The sequence below is a fragment of the Enhydra lutris genome, unplaced genomic scaffold (assembly GCF_002288905.1).
Source record: "Enhydra lutris kenyoni isolate GAN:26980312 unplaced genomic scaffold, ASM228890v2 scaffoldscaffold88, whole genome shotgun sequence".
NCBI classification, from domain to species: domain Eukaryota; kingdom Metazoa; phylum Chordata; class Mammalia; order Carnivora; family Mustelidae; genus Enhydra; species Enhydra lutris.
The window spans coordinates 3,368,482-3,393,187 of NW_019154172.1; the positions used below are offsets into that span (position 1 = coordinate 3,368,482).

Consider the following 24,706-nt stretch of genomic DNA (forward strand, 5'->3'; position numbering starts at 1 on the left):
CTTGCAAGTTCTTTCTTGTTGCATGATGGTGAGTAATGTGTTGTTAATGTTGTAATGTGGTCATACCAGTTGGAATATTTTTTTTCCTTTTTCTACCAGTTATCTCTGATGAGTATGTGAGTAAGGACTGTTGGGTCAGACTTGTCTTCTGCAGTTCATTCAAAGAGAGAAGACTTTCTGTATTCAGAAGACCAGAAAATAGTCTTGAGGTTGGGAAGACTTAAAAACCAGTGTCTGGGGTGCTTGGATGGCTCACTTGGTTAAGCGTCTGCCTTTGGCTCAGGTCATGATCCTGGAGTTCTAAGATCAAGCCCCATGTTGGGCTCCTTGCTTAGCGGGAGTCTGCTTCTCCCTCTCCCTCTACTCCCTGCCCCGCTCGTGTTCTCTCTCTTGCTCTCTCTCTCAAATAAATAAAATCTTAAAAAAAAAAAAATCCAATGTTGTCTGACCAGCTGAAATTCAGTTTATGGGGCAGCTGGGTAGCTCAGTCAGTTAGCATCTGCCTTTGGCTTGGGTCATGATCTCAGGGTTTTGGGGTTGAGCCCCACACAGAGCTCTCTGCTTAGCAGTGAGTCTGCTTCTCCCTCTCCCTCTGTGATCTCTCACTTTTGATCTCCTCTGAATAAATAAAATCTTTTTTAAAAATCCAGTTTTGTTAGTATTCTTGGTTTATTCATTAGCTAGTGTGATCCAAGAGAGTTACTTGTTTTTGATTATGTCCATTTTCACCATGTGCCATATCTCGGATGAATGGTGTTTGTTTGGGAGTTAGGAGCTTAAAAATAGGCACACAGGTTTTGTGGTAAGCATTACTTTAGTAGAAGCACTAAAAATGCTTAGGTCTGTGAGACTGAGAAGCTGAGTTCCAGTTGAGTTCTAGGGATTTATTAGGTGGGATCGAGGTAGTTAATGGTAGAACTAGTGGGTTCTAGGGACCCAGGTCAGTAAAGGATTGGATTTAGTCTTATCTGAGCATGACACATAAGGTTAATGAGGTGATTTATGTGGATGTGTCTAACCTAGTGCTTAGTACTTGATTGGTACAGAGTAAATATTAGTTAAATCTTTAAAGATACTTGAATGGTGAGTGTTGTCAGCTTGTCATTCTAGGGCGGCTTTTTCATCATTAACTATTCCTTCTTTAGAATAATATGTATTGATCATTTAACTGTGGGGAAACATTTGGAAATGGGATTGGGGTATCGAAGATTTATATCAGATTGTTGCTGAAACTGTGGTCTTTAACACACACAAATTGAAATCAGACCTAATTTAAAGGGAAGTTTGTGATTTTGCTTTGTTAAGGTCAATTCTATGCTTTTTTGATAGAAATAGATTTTCGATCCTGTGGTAGAGTTGAAAGTGCTTGTTTTTCAATTCCAATTAAACTCGATTTGGTTTTTGATATTTGAGATATTTGGCCTATGATGGTTCCTTTTATCCTCTGCATTTTTTTCAGTGAAGTAATATATTTGAAGGTATTTTGTGAACTCCAAAGCTGGCATTTGTTATCATCACCACCACTACCAGGGAATGTGAAAATAAAATAATGTTAAAAATATCAATGGGAGGGGCGCCTGGGTGCTCAGTGGGTTAAGCCGCTGCCTTCGGCTCAGGTCATGATCTCAGAGTCCTGGGATCGAGCCCCGCATCGGGCTCTCTGCTCAGCGGGTAGCCTGCTTCCTCCTCTCTCTGCCTGCCTCTCTGCCTGCTTGTGATCTCTCTGTCAAATAAATAAATAAAATCTTTAAAAAAAAAAAATATCAATGGGATAGGACTCATTCTAACGATGGTTGGTTTCCTGGAGTAATTTCAAGGAGAAAACCTCAGAGGACAATGACTTGTGTACTAATTCATACCTTTTGTGCTTTTTGTGGAAGGGAAAAGGAAAAGCAGAGACTCGTCACCCTGAAAACTTGGCCTGGGGCTATGTGATCATGAAGGGTTGCCTGTAGTACTTAGATATACACTCTTGTGGCAACAGAGTTAAACAGGATTTGTCATATGTTTGACATAGTCCATTCTGCTGGAAGCATCTGTCTATATAGGAACCAACTCCTTCCAGTTCATTGATGAGATCAACTATATTCTGTTACTATGGATCCTATATTGATAAAATGTACCAGTCTAGGACAGTAATTCCTTCTAGAGTGGTAAGATTAAGGAAACAGTGCCTTTGACCAAAATACTTGGCTCGGTGTTACCATCAAAATCCCTTACAGTCAACTTCTGATGATTGGCATTCTTGGAGAAGAACATGTGATTTCAATAATTCAGAAGAGCAAGTTATTCAGTAAATTTTTTTTAAGTATTTTATTTATTTATTTGACAGAGAGAGATCACAAGTAGGCAGAGAGGTAGGCAGAGAGAGGGGGGAAGCAGGCTCCCCGCTGAGCAGAGAGCCCGATGTGGGGCTCGATCCCAGGACCCTGAGATCATGACCCGAGCTGAAGGCAGAGGCTTAACCCACTGAGCCACCCGGGCATCCGGTTCAGTAAATTTTGAAAAGACTCTTACTTTTAAAAGTTTACTCTTCATCTTTTTCTGTCACCAGTGCCGGGAACTCAGTAATCTGCGTTAAATAAAGGAAGTTAGCCAATACCTATCTTGGGGTTTTCTCTGGAATCAGCCTGTTAGATGAACTTCTAGAAAGCAGGGACAACTTACTGGTTTATGCATCCCCTTCACTTAGCAGCCTGCCTGGCTTGGAGTAGGTCCTTACTAAGTGCTTACTGAATGATTGAGTCAGGAAGTTCAGGTTTCATTATGGGAGAATTGCAGTGACCTGGTGCTATTGTGCTGATGGTGGCCCTTCCTAAGAGGAAGAAGAGATGTAGCTTTTCCACAAGTCAACATGAATCAAAGTGAATGTGAGGAAAGTGATTGCTTTGATGCTGCGGGCATTTTATTTACTCTTTCGGACAGGAAGAGGTCATGTGTTAAAAGTTGATGCTTTATTTCTCTCTTGGTTTTTATTTTATGTTGGATTCTATTTAAAATTTAGTAATTGCTGTGATTCCATAATGGCTTATGAGAACTATATTATAGCTTCAGACTATCAATAGAAAAGAAAAAGAAAAATCTATCCCTTTGTCACACTTAATTTTATCCTACCCTCTTGCTACACAACTTCAGACCTCGAGTATAGTGCTAGAAGAATATTTCCAAATCCAGTTTATATCGGTAGTGGTGATGAGTCAAACAAAAATGGGGATTTGATTTTAGCATGCCCTCATGATCATCTGTATAGATGATTTCCCTTAATATGGTTTGCTTAAGTGATTAAATTTCCTAATTATGCATCTTTTTCTTTGGTACACACCTGTAGAAGTAAGAGATTTATCTGGGTGGCAGGAAGAAAGGAAGTTTTCATAGATAAATCCACAAAGTAGATCACACGGAGAACTGAAAGTCATCGATACATGACAAGTCAGGTAAAGATTGCTAGAATTGGAGTCAAGAGGGGTGCCTGGGTGGCTCAGTCCATTAAGTATCTGACTCTTGTTTTTAGCTCGGGTCATGGTCTCATGGGTCAAGGGATTAAGCCCCGCTTTGGGCTCCATGTTTAATGGGAAGGAGGTGAACGTCTGCTTAAAGATTCTCTCCCCTTCTGCCCTTCGCCCCACTCTTGTGCACGCAGAAGCTCTCTCGCTCTCTTTAAAATAAATCAATCTCTAGAGAGAAAAAAAAGAACAGTAGTCAACAGATTTATGTTCTATTACACAGTTCTAGCACTAGTTAGCCCTGTGACTTTGGGCAAGTCACTTAATCTCACTCACCTGGTTCCCAGGATTCTCATCTGCAATTTGAGGGTATGGAATGAAGTAATCTCCTGGTTCTAAAGTCCATAGTTCCAAATAAAGTCTATAATTCCAAAGTGCCAAACAAGGAAAATAGGCTGACTTTCTGCACCTCACCACCAGGCTTGTTCCACATTAGACCGAAATGTAAAAATAGAAATGTTCCCAGTCTATGTTCCCAGGTAGACTAGAAGTCAGATTATATTATATGCTTATAACTAATTTTATGTGCTTAAATATAAGAGGCGTGGTTGCTTTTATTTATTTTAAATTTTATTTATTTGTGAGAAGAGAGCACAGGGAGGGGAGCAAAGGGGGAAGGTGAGGGACAAGTAGACTCTGCGCTGAAAGTGGTTTAAAAGGTTTTTTTTTTTTTTAGAAAGAGAGAGTGCACAGTGGTGGGGGTGGAGTGGTGCAGAGAGAATAAAGAGAGAGTCTTAAGCAGGCTCCGTGCTGGGTGTCTCAACCTGAGATCATGGCCTGAGCCGAAGAAATCAAGAGTAGGATGCTTATAACTGAGCCAGCCAGGCACCCAAGGCTTGGTTGCTGTTGGGATGCCCGGGTGGCTCAGTCGGTTAAGCATCTGCTTTCAGGTCAGGTCATGATCCCAGGGTCCTAGGATCGAGTCCCACATCTTCTGCATTGGCCTCCTTGTTCGGCGGGGAGCTTGCTTCTCCCTCTGCCTCTACCTGCCGCTCCCCCTGCTTGTGTTCTCTCTCTGACAAATAAATAAACTCTTTAAAAACAAATAAAGAAAAATTATTACCACCAATGGCACAACCTATACAGATGAAGGAGACCCAAAATTATTTGGGTCTCAGGATATCCTAGGCTGGATTTTCTAATTCCTAACTCTAACCTAGAAATAGAAATGTATGTGTATTGGTGGAGTTGGTGGGGAGGATGGGGTTAGTAGTGTGGATGAATATGGATAGTATTTTTAAAAGCAAAATAATAAAGAATTTCTTAGTCTGTGGAGTTTGCATGGGTAGACCAATTTGATTTTGTCATAAGTCCCTGTAGAACTAATATAAACCCTGTATTTAAATTCAGGATACCTAGGTCCAAGCTCCTTGTTACCTGGGTATCACTTAAGCTTTGTAAGCTTCTGTATGTATGTATTTTCCATCAGAAAAGAGGGGGTTAGAAATCTCAAAAAGAGTATTTAATTTTTAGAATTCTTATTAAATGAGGCCTTATTTGTGAAAGTGCTTTAAAAACAGAAATTACAGCAAAAGAGAAGCTATTTTTAATGAACAGACAGCTGTACAGATATATTTGCATAGACCTTGATTATGTGTATCCAGGGGGTGAATGATGACATTTGAAACCAGTAAATAATTCACAAGCCTATTTTAGATATAGATTAGCTCTCAGTCATCCATACACATGGACTAGCTTGAATAATTTAGAATGACAAATATTTGTTACACATCTACTATGTGCCAAGCAAATTTTTAGGCCTGTTTAGAATTTTTTTAAGTATAAAAGAAAGGTGCCAACCTCAAGATCTTAATTCTTTTTAGAATGTATCTTGATTTCCATCTTGATGATCTCTTACACATCCTTTAAGATCCAGTTTGAGAAACCTTCCTAACCCATCCAGGTAAACTAGTTCATATATCTTTTCCTACCCCACTGGGCATGAATAACATGTTTAGATTTCTCCCAGCAGCCTGGAGTGCCCCGAAGGTAGGACTGTTGGCTTCTCTTCATTTGTATCTCTAAGGCCCTAGGGCAGTGCCTGGTACATAGTGGACCCAGTAAATTTTGATTTTGGGTAATTTTGATTGAATGATGGATAATCAGATTGAAGAGATAAGATGCTAGTATCAGGAAGGCCAACTAATATTACAAGGCAGTATATGATAACAGGAAGTGAATTTTGCACATACGGGGCCTAGAGGAGTTCAAATGAGGTCTAGATATGGCCAGGATAGATGTAACTATGAAATTTGCAGATGGAGAATTTTAAACATAATAATAGTAATAAAAGATAGCTTTCTTTGAAAGGAGTTATATAATTTTATAAAAGACAAATTTCTTTTTCTAATTGTTTGGGACTCTTAAAAAATTAGTAGTTGTGTACTGAAGGAAGTTAATTTACCAGAAGGAGTTTACACAATGAATTAATTTCCTATGGATAACTAATAGTAGATAGTTCATAATTAGAATTTTTTTTTTCTTCTGCTATTTCCTTGAGTAGAAGTTCTCTAATTGACAATAAAATGACAAGTATTTAAGAATCAAGAAGGGGAGAGAAGATTGTCTTCAAGTAGGGAATGTTGGTTGATTCAGAGAACGTGTTTTACTATTAGACTAGCCTTTGTTGGTTTGTAGTATTTATTTTTTTCTCCCATGTCAAAAGTTTAGTAATCAGAATCTTTATAAGGGCTTAAGTAGAACTTTTATTTTTACAGACCATTCTTTTAAAAGTTGAGTGTACTAAGACTCAAACCTTGAACTATCTTTGACCCTCACTGAAAGAGAAAAAATTCGTTGTATGTGGCAAATAGAAATACTGGTCTGGATCTAAAAAAATAAACATTAACATGACTTTTGTTTCTATTCAAGTTACTGTTGTTGTGCCAATTTTATAATAATAGACTTTCTCTCTGACTCTCTCTTATTTTTCTAAAGGTCACTTCTGTTGTACACATCTTCCGAATTATTAAATTTCCCAAGTAATTGTAATCCAAGGAGCCTTTTGTCAGTAGCACTGAGAAGACAAATGCCAGTTCATAAGGAGTTCTCTGTGAACTTCTCCCTGATCTTTATATCAGCATTTGGCTGTTAATGGATTTGTCTGTTAGAGATTCATTTTGCTATTGGTAGGCCTGATTAAAAAAACAAACAAACTGGAAATTCTTGAAAAATAGTTAAATCTTGTTCTGACACATGCACATACTAGTGGTAGTTATAAAACCATGAAGCCAGTTCTTGAGTCCTTACTGGGTTGTATCCACAGTAGCATATAGTAAGCTAATAAATTGTTTTGGAATGGTAAATTATATGATTGAGCTTTTTGGGTTCAGTTTTTCTCTTAAGTTTGATTTAGGGAGAGTAAGTGGCTCTTCCTTGAGCATATAGTGTTGTGGAGGTAGAAAACAACCCAGAAATTGTGCAGGCTATGTAGGAGGAGATGTGAACATTTTTTCCCAAGAAATAGACAACATGCATGAGATTAAGAGAATATTATAAAATCTTTGAATCTGGAATGAGTAGTGTAGTAAGGGATAAACGTGGGGAGGTAGGGTTGGTAGATTAAGACATTAGAATTTCAGTAAATACGTGTTCAGTTTGCTATTCCTGGAAATTTGGGAATGAATGGGCTATTTAGCTGTGTCTGTACATCGAGGAGAGGGCAGACAGTTTTCTTTTGCTCTTATTTTTGAGGGACCATCTGGTAGAAGTTACAGCCCAAGAAGTCCTTTCACAACATTTTCTTGGAGGCTTAACGAATTTGAAAGACACTGGAATGGAAATGATGGACTGGGTCCTGTGTGCATGTGTTGACGGTGCCTTTGCAATGGCTGTGGGCCCGGAAGGTTTTTTGGGGATGAGTAGAGGGTGCTTTCGGAGGAAAGGTACAGGGGCTGTACTGGGTACTAGTGGAGCGAGGTGGAGTATGTCGAGGGAGTTAGCCAGAAGAAAGGCAATTGACCTTTTTTGAGGATTTACTTTGTGCCAGGCACTGTCCTAATGTATCTTCAGTTAATGCTAGCAAAAGGTCTGAAATGCAGATATTTTCTCCATTTGATACATGAAGAAATGGAGGCACCAAGTGGTTATATTATTTACCCATAGTTCAGCCCTTAGTAGGTAGACTGGTATTTGAACCTAAATCTGTCCAAATCCAGAGCCAGTTCTCTCTGTCTCACTGTCTCTCTGTCTCTGTGTTGAAAGCAGTTGCAGCTGGGAGGGTAGACTGGCACATGGGTGGATGGCACATGCTTTTGCCATTCACCTCCCTGGACTAGGGGTGCTGTGGTGCAAGGGTCTGGCCTCTGGTTTCCAGTAGGCTGGGTTCATGAAAATCCTGGCCCTGTGGCTTTTTTGCTTTTTTCCATTTGTAATCTCGGGTGGATTACTTAACCTTTGTGGGTTTTAGCAATCTCATCTGGTGAGGTAGGGTTAATGATACAAACAAATCTCTTAGAGTTACTTGGAAGTTAAAATGAAATAATGTCTGAAGCTTTAACACATATTACTTCCTGTCACTTCTTTTTTTCCTTTTAGACCCATCTTTCCGTCTCTCGGTTGTAACATAGGTCTGCATAGGTCTCTTTGGTATGGAATTTGGTCATATTCTCTCTCTTTTTTTTAAAAGAAGGATATATTTTGCTTCTTTCACTTGTAAGGACCCATTTTAATTAAGAACAATCTGCCAAGAGAGTCTTTCATTTTTCCCTCCCACCTAATCAGGAATTGTGTGAAATTTCTAAGGGTTTTTGTCCCTCCTCTTTCTCCCTGTCTGGATTCCTTGGGACTGACATCATAGACATGGAGGAGTCTCTGACCTTTGAAAATGCTTGACAGTCTTGAATGTTGTGGTTTTCCAGTGAGTTTTGGGAGGAGTTGGAGGGGACTCAGACACAGCTGTAGTGCATCACTAGGACTGGGAGAGGATATAGTGTGAGAATGTGGACGCTTGGGGATGTAGTAGACGAGAAAATGTAGGGTCAGTAGTTTCTCAGGCATTTTAACTATTATTATAATAGTTATCCATAATCAGTGTTTAATTTTGGGTCATCTTTCTCTGTTACTAAATAGTTGGGCATGCAGAGCATGCAGACTGGTTGTAATGTTAGTCTGAGTTAATGTTTAGAAAAAGAAACTTGTTGCAAATAATGTCATATAACAATCTTAAGCAAATGTCTTTGAGATGAGCCACTGTTTGAGACCTGCCTGTTTACAACACTGATTATCTGATTATCATCTATACTGGTGTGTGTGTGTGTGTGTGTGCACGGGCACACGCGTGTGCATGGTGGGGTACTGTACAAATACAATTCAGTTTATCTGAACAAAAACTGAGTGGTGCTTGGGTTTTAGGGATACAGGATGAACAAGACAAAATTCCTGCCTTCAAATTGCTCATGGTTTAGTGGGGGAGAGAAAGGTGTAAATAGACACAAGTACTCTGTGGTGTGTAAATAAAATCACAGAGGTGTAATAGCAGGTGCAGCAGCAAGGAGGAAGAGAGCAATTTAAGTTGGGAACCCCGAGAAAGTTTTACAAATGAGGTGGTACTCAAGGTAGTCTCATAGAAGAGGTAAGAAATCACTTCCTAGACCACAAGTAAATCCAGGCAGTGGGAACAACATGGGCAAAGGAACTGAAATGTGAGCACATGGTGTACCTGGGGAATTACCAGGACAGAAGGGGGAATGGTGGCAGGTGAATGAGGCTGGAGAGTTAGGCAGAGCCAGATTGTGAAGGGATCTGATGCTTTAGTCATTAAAGAATTTAGAGCCGGGAGCTATAAGGCCTATTTGCATTTTAGATTGATCAGCCTCCACAAGCATCCAATGGCTGGAGAGAGGAAGAGGGAGAAATTAGGAAGCTATTTCCTGGAGTCCAGGTAATGAAAACCTGAGAGAATAAAATAGTTGTAGCTTATGAAGAGTGTGGGATGGATTTGAGAAATTTTAAAGGTGAAATGAGTAGTCCTTCATAAAGGACTGCTTGTGAATGAGGATAAGGTAAAAGAGAATTCCAGGGTGGCTCCCCGGCTTTTGTGACTTGGCTAAGAGGACGGATGATGGTACCTTTTGCTAGAATAGGCAACACTGGAAGAGGGGTAGTTTGAAAGGGGGAAAGACAGAGATGAGAGAATGAGCTCATGCTTTTAACATGCTGAGTTTGAAGTGCATATGGGATTCCTAGGTGAGCTGGAGAGTTTGGGACTGTGAATACATTTTGAAGTCATCACCATTTGGTGTTCAGGGGCATGAATGAAATTCTCAAGGAGATGATATAAATTAAGAAGATGGAAGGCCTGAGGTAGAACCTTCAGTGCATTAACTCTTGGTTAGGAAGAGGAGTCCGCAAAGGTGACCAAAACATGGAGCCAGAGAGGCAGGAAGAGTGATAAGTATCACGTGCTACAAAGAGATCATTTTAGATAAGCAGTAAGGATAATTGTGATCTTATTGTAAGTCAGTGCCATTCTTCTTCAATAGAAGCCCATTTTGGTAGGATGAGTACTGCATTTAGGTGAGAAAGTAACATGTGAATGTTGATTTTAGGGAGTTTTACAGGGTAGAGGAGAAGAACAGCTGGCAGGAACAGGGGAGTCAACCTAAAGGAACTCCTCTTGCTTTGTTTCATATTTTTTTCTATGAAGTTGAAGGCAAGGTCATGCGTCAGGAGTTAGGGAGTGATAAGAATTGGGTAGGAGAATACTGAAGGTGTGGCATAGTAGCTGAGAACATTGGTTGACTTGTCCCCAAGTCAAGCAGAAGGCAGCAGTGTTCCATGGAAAGTAATGAGACTGACTGCCATTTATTTGTAGTTGGGTTCCTCTGCATGATTATTTGATCTTATCTTGCTCAGTAGGCCCAGGTAGTAGCAGAGAAGTTGAATGTGAGAGCCATCAGGTTGGGCAGATGAAATAGAAGAATAGTGGAACTAGTTTTTTACTGGAAAATAAGTGACCAGTCAGCAGGCTCACATTCATTCAGTTAGGCAAGAAGGGACAAAGTGGCATCTAATCCACTTTTTTCCCCGCAGTCGTCACTGCTTTCCAGCTCACCATCGTGTCCCCTAGTTTAGCTCACCATCATGTTGTTGCAATAATTTCCACTTGTGTTCCTTCCACACTCTTCTCACTACAACCAGGGGGATCTTTTAATATTTCATGTGTGATCATGTCCTGCCCCTGCTTACAACAGTGACTTACATCAATGGCTTTTCATTATCTTTAGGATAAAATCCCCATGTTTAGTAGGGTCCACCAGGCCCCCCTCTTAATCCTCATTTTGTACCATTCTCACCTCTTTGTTTCTTCCTGACATAGAACGTTGATAATATGTTTCCTCTGCTTGGAGCATTCTTTCTTTCCCAGTTTGTTCCTCCAATTCCTACTCATTCTTTTGTCCTTAGATGTAATATCACTTCCTTGGGAAAGCTTTTTCGGACTCCCTGTAGGAGATCACACCCACCTCTCCAGCATTTCTTTATTACAATTTTCTGTGAAAATTTTTTTTTTCTCCAGGCTGGAATCTTTGTGAGGATAAAGATTGTATCTGTCTAGTTCACTGTTGTGTTTCTAGTCCTGGTTATAGTGCACCTAACACATAGTAGGCACACCGTGATTTTTGTTGAATTGTGAACAAAGTAGTTAAGGAATTGGATGACTTGGTCTGAGGTGAGGATATATTGAGTTAAGGGGCGACTGGGTGGCTCAGTGGGTTAAGCCTCTGCCTTCGGCTCGGGTCATGATCTCAGGGTCCTCGGATCAAGCCCCGCATCAGGCTCTCTGCTCGGCGGGGAGCCTGCTTCTCTCTCTCTGCCTACCTGTGATCTCTGTCTGTCAAATAAATAAATAAAATCTTTGGAACAACAGAAAAAAAAAAAACTTAAAAAACAAAAGATAGCAGGTTTAGTAGTAGAGAGGGAAAGCTGGAAGGAAGATGAGACGGTAGCCAAAGTAAAATTTTGGATGTTGAAAATATAGAGGTGTAGTAGTTTTAGGAGATGGCAGAGTCCAGGACTGAGGTGCTGGAGTGGAGATGAAGGTCTTTGCATTTGATGAGATTATGAAACTCTTACAGCAGAAACATTGGATGGATGGTGTAGGTGGGTGTTGAAATTGCTGAGGAAAATGGTAGGATTTAAAATGAGGGCAATATAAGGCAGGCATCTAAGTCTTTAATACATATAAGAGATAGGCACAGCCCTTTCCTATGTGAAAGAATTCAGTGGGTAAGAATCAGTCCTGTTTTGGGGTTCAGTAATGCCCTAGTGCCTTTGGAGGCAGTGTGGTATAGTAGAGCATGTGTCCAAAATATCTGGGTTCAGACTTTGGGCAACGCATCTGACTTTTCAAGCCTTATTTGTTTCTCTGTTTGTTAACACATTTTGTCTAATCCTTGTCTATGCAAATACCATCATTCTTGGGTGTGGTTTTATTGTTCTGGAGAAGAGAACACAGACCATTATGTGGAAGTTACAGATCGGGGTGGGCTGGTGATTTAATTTAGAAAAGTATTTTGTAACAATTAGGTCTGTTCAAAGTAAGACGGACATGTTTGCAAAGGAATGAGTCCTCCATCAAGGCTTGTATCTATGTGAAGACTGGGTGCTTTCTCTGTCAAGAGATGTAAAAGAAGGATTTCTGCTTGGGGGCAGACATTGAATTAAGTAATCACTAATGTCTCATCCAGTTGGAGGACTGGAGGGTTTTGCCTCCAGTTGAGATTTGTCTAAACACCATTCAATCAACAGACGTTTGAGTGTCTCCTCTGTTTTGTTTGAAAGTTTAAAAGCCAGTATTTTCGGGGTGCCTGGGTGGCTCAGTAGGTTAAAGCCTCTGCCTTCTGCTCAGGTCATGATCCCAGGGTTCTGGGATCGAGCCCCATGTCGGGCTCTCTGCTCAGCAGGGAGCCTGCTTCCTCCTCTCTCTCTCTCTCTGCCTGCCTCTCTGCCTACTTGTGATCTCTGTCTGTCAAATAAATAAATAAAATCTTTAAAAAAAAAAAAGCCAGTATTTTCTTTTTTTTTTCTTCCTGTTTGCTGAGACAGCCAAGGACTGTGTGTTTTAGTCCATGTTGTGGCTATTTCCCATTTGGATTTTGAGAAGTGCCAGCCAAGTGTTGGTGGTGACGTAACAGAAGCCACTGTCCTCCCCTGCTGGGTGGGGTTCGGGTGGAGTCTGTGGCCTGCACCTGGAGGCATCAGATAGAAGAATGAATGTGCTGCCAGGAAGTTTGGTTTAGTGCTTTGAATTTTTTGGCAAGTCATTCTAGATAGTTTTGGATCTCTGAATTACTTCTCCAAAATAATTTTTTGAAGAAAGACCTACTGTATTGGCAAATGAGGTCTGTGATGCCGTGACGTTGATGGTTTTTTTATTGTCCTGTGTCTAGCTGGGAGATTGTCTACATTCCCATGGCTTAATCAACTCTTCTCTCTTCTGCTGAGCATCTTTTTGCTGATTGCTATTTGTCTGCTTACTGTATACCTCCCACAGTCTTTCCAGAAAGTTATTAAAGTGGCTCTACTGAGTGCCTTTGAATATTTTTTTTTAAAGAGAGAAGATTGAAATTCATTTTGAAGCTATGCTCTTGGTCTTGGATTAGTCATACTTTCAAGTTATTTGGGTTGCAGCCATCTCCTGTGACCTCTAAGAAGTGACCGAAATGGGCTTGGAGAAGAAGTTCTTGCTTGTATTAGGGGAGGGAGAAACCACTCATTCATTTATGAATTCTGAAGGAATTTAATTCTTAAGTATAAAATGTAAGGAACTAGTTTATTTTATAACTTGACATTTTGAATTTGAGGTTGTTAGGCCAAAAGTTCCCTATGTATTGGCAGCATTTTCTGACAATTGGGATATTGAAATGTAAGAAATTAGATATCGATAATACACAGAGTAAAAGAGAATGTCAGGATCATGGTTTATGAGGCTATAGTGAACTGGAGAAGTTCATTTTTTAAACCTGGGAAGGATCTGAGAGGTCATCGAATTCAAGTCTAGGATAAACAAGAGGCACCTGAAACCCTGTAAGTAATTGGACCAAAGCCAACTGGCTAACGTATATAGGTGTGGGTAAAAAATCTTACGATACAGGGATGGTGGAACTAGTGACAGTACAGATGTCTCTTCAGAAAAGAGAGTTTCTGGGGGGCCCGGGTGGCTCAGTGGGTTGAGGCCTCTGCCTTCAGCTCAGGTTATGATCCCAGGCTCAGGTTATGATCCCAGGGTCCTGGGATCGAGCTCTACATTGGGCTTTCTGCTGGGCGGGGAGCCTGCTTCCTCCTCTCTTTCTCTTCCAGCCTCTCTGCCTACTTGTGATCTCTGTCAAATAAATAAATAAAATCTTAAAAAAAAAAGAAAAGAAAAGAAAAGAGTTTCTGAAACTTGGAGAAATGGATTGGGACCATGGTAGACTCTTAGAAATTGAGGGGTGATAGGAAGTCCGAAGGACCCTGGAATTTCTCATTTGCTAAGTTAAGCCGAAAATGGATTGGTTTGGTGTGGCTGGTGTGGAGGTTCACTTAGTCATTTAATCATTTACTTATCAGGCATTTATTGACTGCCTGCAGTGTTGTATATGCTGTGCTAGGTGTTGGGGCTACAGATAATGACTAAAACACATCCCTGCACTCAGATTAGTGACTTCCTGGTTTTATGACCCACAAATCATTGCTCTTTATTTGCTTAATATTTCTAAGGAATGCAGAAAATCAGGATCTGATCATACCACCAAACAAGCTGTGTCGTGGGATTGGAGGAGGTCTAAAGAAAAGGGATCTGAGTCACCCTTAGACTTTAGGTTGTTTAGGAGGAGCTGTTTCTGCAGTCACCTGAGTCACCTTTTACCTTTGAGAATTCTACTTTTGGTCTTCTCTAAAAGGCAAGGGATTGGTGGTTGTGGCGGGGCAGGTGTGTTATGGTTGCTTTAGGATCAAGCCCTCTTTTCCAGAGAACCCGTCTAATGTGGTAGAATTGGTCAGAGATTGTTCTTCATTCTGTTATTGCTTCCTCAGCTGGGACTGCTAACTTTAGAGGAATGTGGATTGGTGCCAGGCTATCAGGTCAGGGACAGAGTTTTTGCCAAAGTCAAGTCTGAAAGAAGAGATCTTTTTCAGGTGAACTTACTTGGCTCACTTGTCCACAGTGGAGAAAGGCATATTTCCTGGATTCATGAAATTAGTGGGCAAAAATTAACTTTCGTGTACCTTGGAGATCTCCACTCTGCTTTGTGTAAAAGCTTATTTTATTTTGAGTAGTTTAAGCTTGATCAGCTTGCTCCTTCCATGTCCTCAGCTAGCCTCAGAACACTAGTCAACTCTAAAGTTTTTCAGTGTATAGTATTCATTTGTTCATTTATCCATTCATTCAGCACATATTTACTGAGGGCCTGTATGCCATGCACTATGCCAAGTGTTACATGCTGAGGACACAGTAATGAACAAGACAAGCATTGAACTTTCAAGAAACTGACATATTAGAGGGGGAGCCTAGACAGCAACCTACTAAAATAATTTCAGGTTAAATCAAGTGCCAACAAGGAAATAAACAAGGTGGGGAGTTCTTCAGGGTTGTAGTCTGCTGCTTTCTTCGATTAGCTTAGATAAGCAAACTGATGGATGGAAACAGAATACTCTAGAGAGGTAGAAGAAAAGCATTATACTCAGAATGACATTAGGTCTGTGATTAATTTAGTAGTTAAGAAATTAATGAGGGGGGTCACTGGGAGGCCCTTGTGGGTTAAAGCCTCTGCCTTTAGCTCAGGTCGTGATCCCAGGGTCCTGGGATCGAGCCCCGAGTCGGGCTCTCTGCTCAGCAGGGAGCCTGCTTCCCCCTCTGCCTGCCTCTCTGCCTACTTGTGATCTCTGTCTATCAAATAAATAAAATCTTAAAAAAAAATTAATGAGGAATTAGGAAACTAAATGTTGCTCTTCACAATAAATTCAGCTGAAATGAATGAGCCAGGATCGTTTCTCCATTTGGTAAGGAAGCTGCTGAAATTGGGCTATGATCATCCTATTTCAGTGTAATTTGAGACTTATGTGTTTATTTCCTCCTCAGGTGGAGGGCTGAATTTTGATCTATGTCCACCCTACCTCAGCTGCCTGAAAGTACTTAATGATCACATGACCCTGGACATGGATGCTGTCTTGTCAGATTTTGTCCGTTCCACAGGCGCAGAGCCTGGGCTGGCCCGAGATCTCCTGGAAGGTAAGGAGTCACGAGGGGAAAGATGAGAAGAGAGAAAGTAAAATGCAGTGTTTATTGTTAGGATGTCTTGGAACATTTAAAGGTGATCAGAAAGATACTTTGTGTGTGGCCGGCCTTACATTTAAGTTGCTTCTAATAATCCACCTATGTGTGACTCACCATAATTTTAAAATGCAAAATCCCCTTTCACCTTGAATTTTTGGTGTAGCTTTCTCCACTGTGAATGTATGCTCAGGTAATGCAAGTGAAATTTTATATTAATCCACTAAAAGTACAATTCCGTATCTGTAAGTCTTTTTCTTTCTATATAAATGACTTTAGGATCATTTGTGGCTTTGTTTCTTTCCTTCCCTAATTTGTATAGGTGACTCTGTGTAGAGTGAATTAAGTTAATGTTTTTATTTTGCTACCTTTGTTTACTTAAATCTGTATGTACACATAAGTGTGAACGTTCTGATTTTAAGGTCTTTAAGGCTTGGAATCAGGTCAGTAGAATTCTTTGTTTGGAGTCATAATTAACAGATGTTTTTTGAGGATGGAAATATATAATGACACAGATCGCTAAGCCTGAAGAGAAATGGAAGATCTGGGTTTAGACTCCAGTTTGCTAATTCAGTAGGACTCTGCCCTTGACTGGCATTTTTGGTTTTATTTCCTACTACCTTCTCCTCCTTATGTTTCAGCCTGGCCCAACTTGTCACCTTTCCCTGGTCATATTAAGTTGTTTTCTAAGTCTGCAGTGTTCCTTCCTTCATTATTCTCCTGAAATTCTCCTCATCCTTCAGGATTCAGCTCAAATGCTTCCTCTTCCTCTTGTAACGTGTGTTGAATGCTGTATGTGTGAAGTACTTGAGATATATTATTTTATTCTTACAGTCACTCTACAATGTAAGTTTTATTATCCCACTTTTACAGTTTTAAAAACTGAGGTTCAGAAAGTTAAGTGGGATTTGAGCTCAGGCGATCTGATTTCAGAGGCTGGCTCTTAACAGTTATGTTACAGTAAATATTTGTGTAATCTCTTTCTCTCACACACACATGTGCATACATTTCTGTGCTATGAAGGAAAGGTTGAAGGTACTATACGAGTGTAAGAGATAAACCTAATTTAGATACAGGGTGCAGAAAGGCCTTTCTACGAAAGTGACATTTGAGCTAAACCCAGAAGGGTGGGTGGGAGTAGGAGCAACACTAAAGGGACAGAGAAGAGACTGTTGATATAGAAGCTTACACAGGGACCTAAGGTGAAAGAGTTTGGCACTGGGTAGGAAGAGTGAGGCAAGAGTGGTAGGAAATGAGTCCAAAAGGCGGGAAGCAGAATTTGGGGCCCTTTGTAGACTGTGGTAAGGAGTTTAAATGTCATTCCGTGTTTAGTCGGAAGCTGGTGAAGGCTTGTAATCAGGGGAATGATGTGATGGGATTTGAATTTTGGTTGAAGGATATGAAACAGATTGGATTGTGGCCAGAGAAGTGATCAACCCAGTTAAGACTGTTGCGACAGTTGAGGTAAGATATGGTGATGGCCTGAAATACTGTAGTGTCAGAAGAGAGAAAAGTGGATGGATTTAAGATAGAACTTAGAAGGGAAATCAAAGGGCCTGACTTCATTTTCTCCCTGCTTCTGTCTTTATCTCTTGCTCTTCCCTTTAAAAGTTAACTTTGGTGTAAAGAACGAATTCGAGAGGGTACATGCTAGGGGAAGAGAGATTAGCTGAACCTCTCCCAAAGACCAGGGAACAATCTTGAGGGCCTGCATGGGAACAATAACAATAAAAATGGACAAGAAAGAACAGATTTGAGAGAAGTTTCATGAGTGCAAACATTGACTAGATAGTGAGGGCAGAGAAGTAGTTGGGTCTGAGTAGTGAGGAGCTGAATTTTCTGGCCTGGAGGGCTTGTGATACCATTACCAATTTGAGGAATAGAGAAAGAGAAGATGAAGCAAGTCCTAAGAAGGAGAATGATGGACATTCAGTTTTGGACAAGTTGGCTGTTAGGAGCTGATTTTAAGGAGTTTACCACACAACTGCAAATACAGAGCCAGTGTTCAATACATGTTCTGTATTTCCAACTGTGTGGTAAACATTCATTCATTTATTTGTTGAGTCAGGACAAAAGTCCTTCATTTTTCAACAGATATGTATTGAGTACCTACTGTGTGCCAAGTTCTAGGTGCTGAACAAAACAAAACAAACAAAAATCCCAGCCCTTATGTTCTAGCAGGAAAAACAGTCAATAAATAATAAACATGATAACCAAATCATTGTAAAGTGTGTGTTAAGGTGTGAAGTGCTATGGCAAATGATGAGGCAGGTTGTAATTTTTACTTGGGTAGTTAAGGCAGGCCTTGTTAAGAATGTGACATTTGAACAAATATCTGAAAGAGTTGAAGGATTGTCTGTGTAGATAAATTGGGAAGAGAGCCTTCCAGGCAGCGGGGAGATTGTTGGAAAGGCCATAGGTGGGAGCAGTCTTAGCATGTTTGTGGAACAGTAAAGAGGCCAGAGCCACCGAAGTGGTGTGAGCAAAGGGAGTTGGAACAAGTGGTGAATGTAATGGCTCAGAAGTAAATTCATCAGGTATTAATGATTCATACAGCCTAACTGGAAAATCAGAGTAATAACAAGATATCACAGCAACAGCAATAAAGACATATATAAAACTTTATGTGGGGGCGCCTGGGTGGCTCAATGGGTTAAAGCCTCTGCCTTCGGCTTAGGTCAGGATCCCAGGGTTCTGGAATCAAGCCCCACATCGGGCTCTCTGCTCCGCAGGGAGCCTGCTTCCTCCTCTTTCTCAGTCTGCCTCTCTGCCTACTTGTGATCTCTGTCTGTCAAATAAAATCTTAAAAAACAAAACAAAAAAACACCTTCTGTGTATTAGTGCTTTTAATTCATTTGATCTTCATAACAGTCCTACATGGAATCATCTCCACTTTCATAGCCAGGGAAATTGAAGCACAGAGAAAAGGCTGGAGAAGTAGGCCAGGTCATAGAAAGTCTTGAATGTCAGACACAAGGGCCTAGAATTTACTCTGTAGGCAATGGCAGGCAGTTAGCAGTTTTGATTCTGGAACTAAAATGAACAGAACAGAACTGAAACGGAACAGAACTGTGCTTTGGAAAGATTAATCTCATGGGATACTTTAGAGTGGATCGGAGGTGGAACAGTCGATGATAGGAATTGAACTGAGGGGGTAGCAGGTGGAATAGAATAGAAAGAAATGTGAACAATCATATAATATATTATTTACTGAATAATATAACTGGAGAAAGCAACAGAAAAATCCAGTGTGACATTTAGGGTCTTCTCTTCAGTAGAGTAGTGATTCTTAAATTTGGGGGCAGTTAACAGTTTCTTTTGGTAATCTGATGACAGCTGTCAGCTCTTTTTCTTTAGAAAAATGCATGTACTTATACCTTTGTATATAGTTCTGTATGGTGTAGGACATTATAGTGCATGCATGTCTAGGCTAAGCACTCTCTGGATCTCAGAATCGAGAGACCTGGGCTTTAGTCACACTTCTCTGTGGTGCAAGCTAGCTGTGCATTTGGGCAAGTCACTACTTCTTTAGGCTTCCTCTGTTTTATCTGTGGCCTCTGTGGGCCCTTTCAGATCAGAGACACAAATTTTCAATGCTCACAGAACTGACTTAGGAAGGACAAGTAAATAAAGAAATTGTGGTATTGCAGACTGAAGTATTAATGAAGAAAATTAGGAACAGGAGAATGGTGGAAATGCGCATGAATTTTGCTTGTTAGTTTTGAGAGGGTGGTTTGAGTGATTGTTTTATGTCTTTCCCCAGTTTCCCTGTACTCTACCCATTTCATTTTTTGCTTTGTCTCCTGCCAGGAAAGAATTGGGACGTGAGTGCCGCCCTCAGTGATTTTGAACAGCTACGTCAAGTCCATGCTGGGAACCTGCCCCCACCCTTTAGTGAAGGGAGTGGGGGTTCCAGGACCCCTGAGAAAGGGTTTTCGGATAGAGAGTCTGCCCGCCCTCCCCGACCCACCCTGCAGCGTCAGGATGACATCGTTCAAGGTACTGGGGTAACTGAGGGCTGTTTCTGTAGGCAGGAGTAGAAAGGGAGTGAGGGGACTGCTAAATGGAGCCATCCTTTGGAGATGCTCCTATTCCTCTCCCTGCTCCCTTGACAAACTGTTCAGAGGTGGCCTCAGTCTGTTTCGGTGCAGGAGCCCCGCACTGTCCCACTGTTTCTTGAGTATTCCCCTCTGTGAAGGCCTTTTTCACTACTGGGAGGGAAATGGATAAAGGAGAACAATCTAGTTGTCGAGATAAAGTACATAAATGTAGAATTCACAGGATCACGCCATCTACCTCTGAGGTTAATATTTGTCAGTATGTATCAAAATTTTGAAATGCATGTATACTTTGACTTAGCAATTTGATTTCTAGGAATTTATCACATATGTGTATGTGCACGTGGAGATATAAATATAGATATATATATCTATCTCCTTTAAATAAATAGACCTCAGTGGGCACATACACATATGCAGCATAAAGCTTAAAAGTTAAAGCTTGAAAACAATATTTAATGTCCATTAGTAGAGGAGTAGTTAAATAAAATCGTTTATGTTGCAGAGTACTCGCAGCCACTGGAAAGAATTAGGTAGAACCTGATGTGCTGTTTTTAAAGTCTCTAAAATCTATTGAGAAGGGTAAGATGCAGTGCAGTTTATATAGTATGTTCTTATTTATGTTTTTAAAACATAAATCATGTTAAAAATGATTTTAAAAGCTATACGGGCTTTCTTAAAAAGATTTATTTATTTATTTTAGAGAGCAAGAGAGAGAGAGAGAGAGAGAGAGAGGGTGCGCACAGGGGGAAGGGCAGAGAGAGAGGGAGAGAGAGTATTAAGTAGACTTCACTCCAAGCGCAGAGCCCCATGCAAGGCTCTATCTCATGACCTTGAGATCACAACCTGAGCTGAAACCAAGAGTCCGTCGCTTAACTGACTGAGCCATCTGGGCGCCCAAAGCTATGTGTGTTTCTATGTGTATAAAAAATTCTAGAAGGATCCAAAAGTTTGCCTCTGGGGAAGGAATCAGAAATTTTGAATAAAGGGGAGATTTCTTTGTAATACTTTATATCTTTTGATAGTGTTTTGCTTTTTTACCATGGGCTTATGATACTTTTTTAAATACCTAAAAAAATCGTTTAAAAAATAACATCACTATAAAATAACTTTAGACAACTCTTGACTTACTTTGTATGCCATCTCTGGCAAGTACTGGATTAAGAACTACTTCTCAACATAATTTTTAGCTTTTGATAATCTTTATATATAAATTCAAGTCATGCAAATGGATTGTAATATGACACTGGGCAGATTATGATCACAGACTATCTCATGAGGAATTATAAGTGCCATGTAATCAAAACAAATAAGGATACCTAGGTGGCTGAGTTGGTTGGGTGTCTGCCTTTGGCTCAGATCAGGATCCTGGGGTCCGGGGATCGAGTCCTGGATCCAGGATCCAGGCTCCTTGCTCAGTGAAGAGCCTACTTCTCTCTCTGCCTGCCCCTCCCGCTGCTTGTGCTCTCTCTCTCTAACAAATAAAATCTTTTTTTTTTTTTTTAAAGATTTTATTTAATTACTTGTCAGAGAGAGAGAGGGAGAGAGAGCAAGCACAGGCAGACAGAATAGCAGGCAGAGGCAGAGGGAGAAGCAGGCTCCCTGATGAGCAAGGAGCCCGATGTGGGACTCGATCCCAGGACGCTGGGATCATGACCTGAGCCGAAGGCAGCTGCTTAACCAACTGAGCCACCCAGGCGTCCCTAACAAATAAAATCTTAAAAAAATAATAATTTGGGGCACTGTGTACATTACTGTCTTTCTCTAGTATATTGAGAATGACTGTACCTATACATTTCTGACAAATATGAATCCAGAGAAGTTGTAGTAGATAATGTAAATAAATGCTATTAATGGTAGATAAGAAAGTTTCCAGATGTGTAAGATTTATCATTAATTTTTTTTATGATTATTTATTCGTGAGGGAGAAAGAGGCCGAGGCAGAGGGAGAAACAGGTTTCCTGCTGAGCAGGGAGCCCGACGCAGGGCTCAATCCCAGGACCCTGGGATCATGACCTGAGTGAAAGGCAGACGCTTAACTGATTAAGCCACCCAGGCACCCTTATCATTAATTTTCTATAATGGGAAGTCTTTCCTGTATTCTCCAAAACTGTGAAGATTATCAGAGTGATTATTTGATGCAGTCTAGCAAAGTGAAACCCCATTTCCCTTATTGCCTCTTTTTCCTATCAGTGACCAAGTTGCCAAATGAATGAGTCCCTGTTATGTTGGGAAATGGAAGTGAAAGAAGACAGAGTCATGGGGAGAAGTTCAGGCAAATTTTTTAAAAAGGGTAGAAAGAGGAATGTATATTTGGTGCTAATATAAGTGCCTGCAAAAATACTACTCTCCATATTTCCCCACTTACATTTGGATTTAGAAAGAGGGTTGGGAAGTTTGGTAGCTAGTTTGACTCACAGTTTTTCCCTGCCTTGTCAAGGGGTGATCATCACCACATGAGTGGAACGTTCTCTGGGCTGTGTATGTTCTAAGGTAACTCCGTTTCTCATTGCAGAAAAACGCCTGTCTAGGGGCATCTCCCACGCCAGCTCCAGCATTGTTTCCCTGGCCCGGTCCCATGTCTCCTCCAATGGTGGGGGTGGGGGGAGCAGTGAGCACCCCCTGGAAATGCCCATCTGTGCCTTCCAGCTTCCAGATCTCACTGTGTATAATGAAGACTTCCGCAGCTTCATAGAGAGAGACCTTATTGAACAGTCCATGCTGGTTGCCTTGGAACAGGCAGGTCAGTGAGTGCTCTTTTTCATGGGCTTTTCCCTCTGCTCTGCACTGGTAGGCAGCCACATGGAGGGGCTGGCCTTGACCAGTAGCTTCTAGTTTAAGTCTGGGAGCTGACTGCAAAGTCATGAGTTGGTCAGATCAACATGTACTGAGCTAGGTGCTTCTTTTTGGGACACAAATTGGACACTTCTTTTAAAAAATTATTTTTATTAACATATAACGTATTATCTGCCCCAGGGGTACAGGTCTGTGAATTGCGAGGCTTACACATTTCACAGCACTCACCGTATCACATGAAATTAGACACTTTACCCTGGAAATTTCCCATTTGATGGAAGGGAAACCTGATATACACATGAAAGGCCCAGGAATCAATACCTAAAAATCCATACATGGGGGAAAAAAATAGAAATAAATTATAATTGGCTCTGGAGCACCCTTGTGACCAGAAAGAACCAATACTACAGATGATGCACAATGGTGATTAATTTAAAAGTCCCATTTGTTTACATGAGCTTTCCCCAAAGATTTATCTACCTTTACAGTTATATTTGTCTTAAATTACTGTTAAAATTAGTTAATATGGTGGGGCGAGGCTGCTTGAATTCTGGGAAAAGCTAATCAGGTGTTAAACTTCTTAGAAGAAAGGCTGGGGGCTGGTAGGTGGGGGCATGGGAAAGAAACTTGCATTTTTCCTTTGCACCCTTCTATAGTAACTGTGTGCCTCTCTATACTTTTTTTAAAAAGTTAGCAAGTTACCTGGCTAGTGAGATTATAGGCCAGTTTTTCTTTCTGTTGACTTTTCAGTAATTCAAGGAGACTTTGAAGTGTGATTCACAAAATATTTTCCTCATGTGAATAATGGGAAGAAGGATGACTGTACAGAATCGAGGCTCATTTTCTAAGGTGTTTCATGTGCTATCTTGTTGCGCATGTCTTTAAAGTCCTACCACATACAAGCCGACATGCTGTCATATGTGCAGATGATACCTACGTGACCCTGTGAATACATGCTTTGGGTTGTTTTTCTTTTACTGATGATGGATTTGTGCTGAGCTTCATTGTTATGATGTTTACTGGTCTCCTGAGCAGAGTGAAGGAGTCAGAGCCAGACCAGGTGACCAACACAGATTTTAACCTATGACCTGGGCCCCATCATCTAACCCAGACTTGCTCAGTCTCAGCACTGTTGACATTTAGGACCAGATAATTCTTTATTGTGTGAGCTGCCTGGTACATTATATTTTGTTTAGCAATCTCTCTGGCCTCTACCCATTAGATGCCAGTAGCATCCCCCCACCAGTTGTAACAACCAAACATATTTCTAGATATTGCCAAATGTCCCCTTGGATATTGGTTAGATCAGGGGTCCCCATGTAAGAACTGCTGATCTCACCATTCATGTTCTTCAGGTTCTGATTGACTAGGTGTAAGTGAAGAAGATATAAGGAGTAGCAATATTCTGGGTTGGCTTCCTAGAGGAGGCAAGTTTGGAGTCTGTTAGAGAGCTAGGGAAGTGGGAAGGGCTTTATGGATAATGTGCTCCTCTCCTTTTCCTCCTGTTTCCGTAGGGCGTTTGAACTGGTGGGTGAGTGTGGACCCTACCTGCCAAAGGCTGCTTCCTTTGGCAACTACTGGGGATGGAAACTGCCTCCTGCATGCAGCCTCTCTGGGTGAGTCTTGAAAATGGTGTTCCGCACCCTCAGAAAGAAAGCAACAGAATTTAGATCTCATGTGCAGGACTTAATCCACTAACCTTGATCTTATGCAGAAGTGATCGTACAGCGTGTGTGTGTGTGTGTGTACATGTGCATGTGCATGGGTGTGGGCATGTAGGAGGGGATGGAAGAGAGCCCTGCCCTGGCTTTTCAGTCTCTTGTTCAGGGATCATATGTAGAACATAGGATTTAGCAGGGGTCCCACTTGGAGAGCTACCCTGCAGAAGTATTGAGCAGTAAGTATGTAAGCAGGATAAAGCTATATGTGTATATCATTCTCCTTAATATCTATTCTTTTGGTATTTAAAAAAGATGTTTTCATCAGTTTTTGTGAGATTTGTTTAATTATAAAACTTATTTATAATTCAATATGTTTTTTGCCTTAGATTTTAAAAAAGTCCTCATTTTCCAACCATCCCTCCAGCTTTGATGCTGATT

At 40.8% G+C, this 24,706-nt stretch overlaps 1 protein-coding gene across 2 annotated transcripts in view; it reads left to right on the plus strand.

Annotated features, from left to right (window-relative positions):
• LOC111162074 (OTU deubiquitinase 7B) overlaps positions 1 to 24,706 on the plus strand; it is a 56,522-nt gene that overhangs the window by 16,155 nt on the left and 15,661 nt on the right. The window contains exons 2-5 of one of the 2 annotated variants that reach the window (XM_022526274.1): positions 15,562 to 15,711; positions 19,564 to 19,752; positions 22,327 to 22,554; positions 24,122 to 24,223. In XM_022526274.1, coding sequence (XP_022381982.1) covers positions 15,627 to 15,711; positions 19,564 to 19,752; positions 22,327 to 22,554; positions 24,122 to 24,223 — 604 coding nt within the window. In that variant the 5' untranslated portion in view covers positions 15,562 to 15,626. Of the gene's footprint in view, positions 1 to 15,561; positions 15,712 to 19,563; positions 19,753 to 22,326; positions 22,555 to 24,121; positions 24,224 to 24,706 lie in introns of those variants that run through there. The other variant, XM_022526275.1, reaches the window with a different exon arrangement.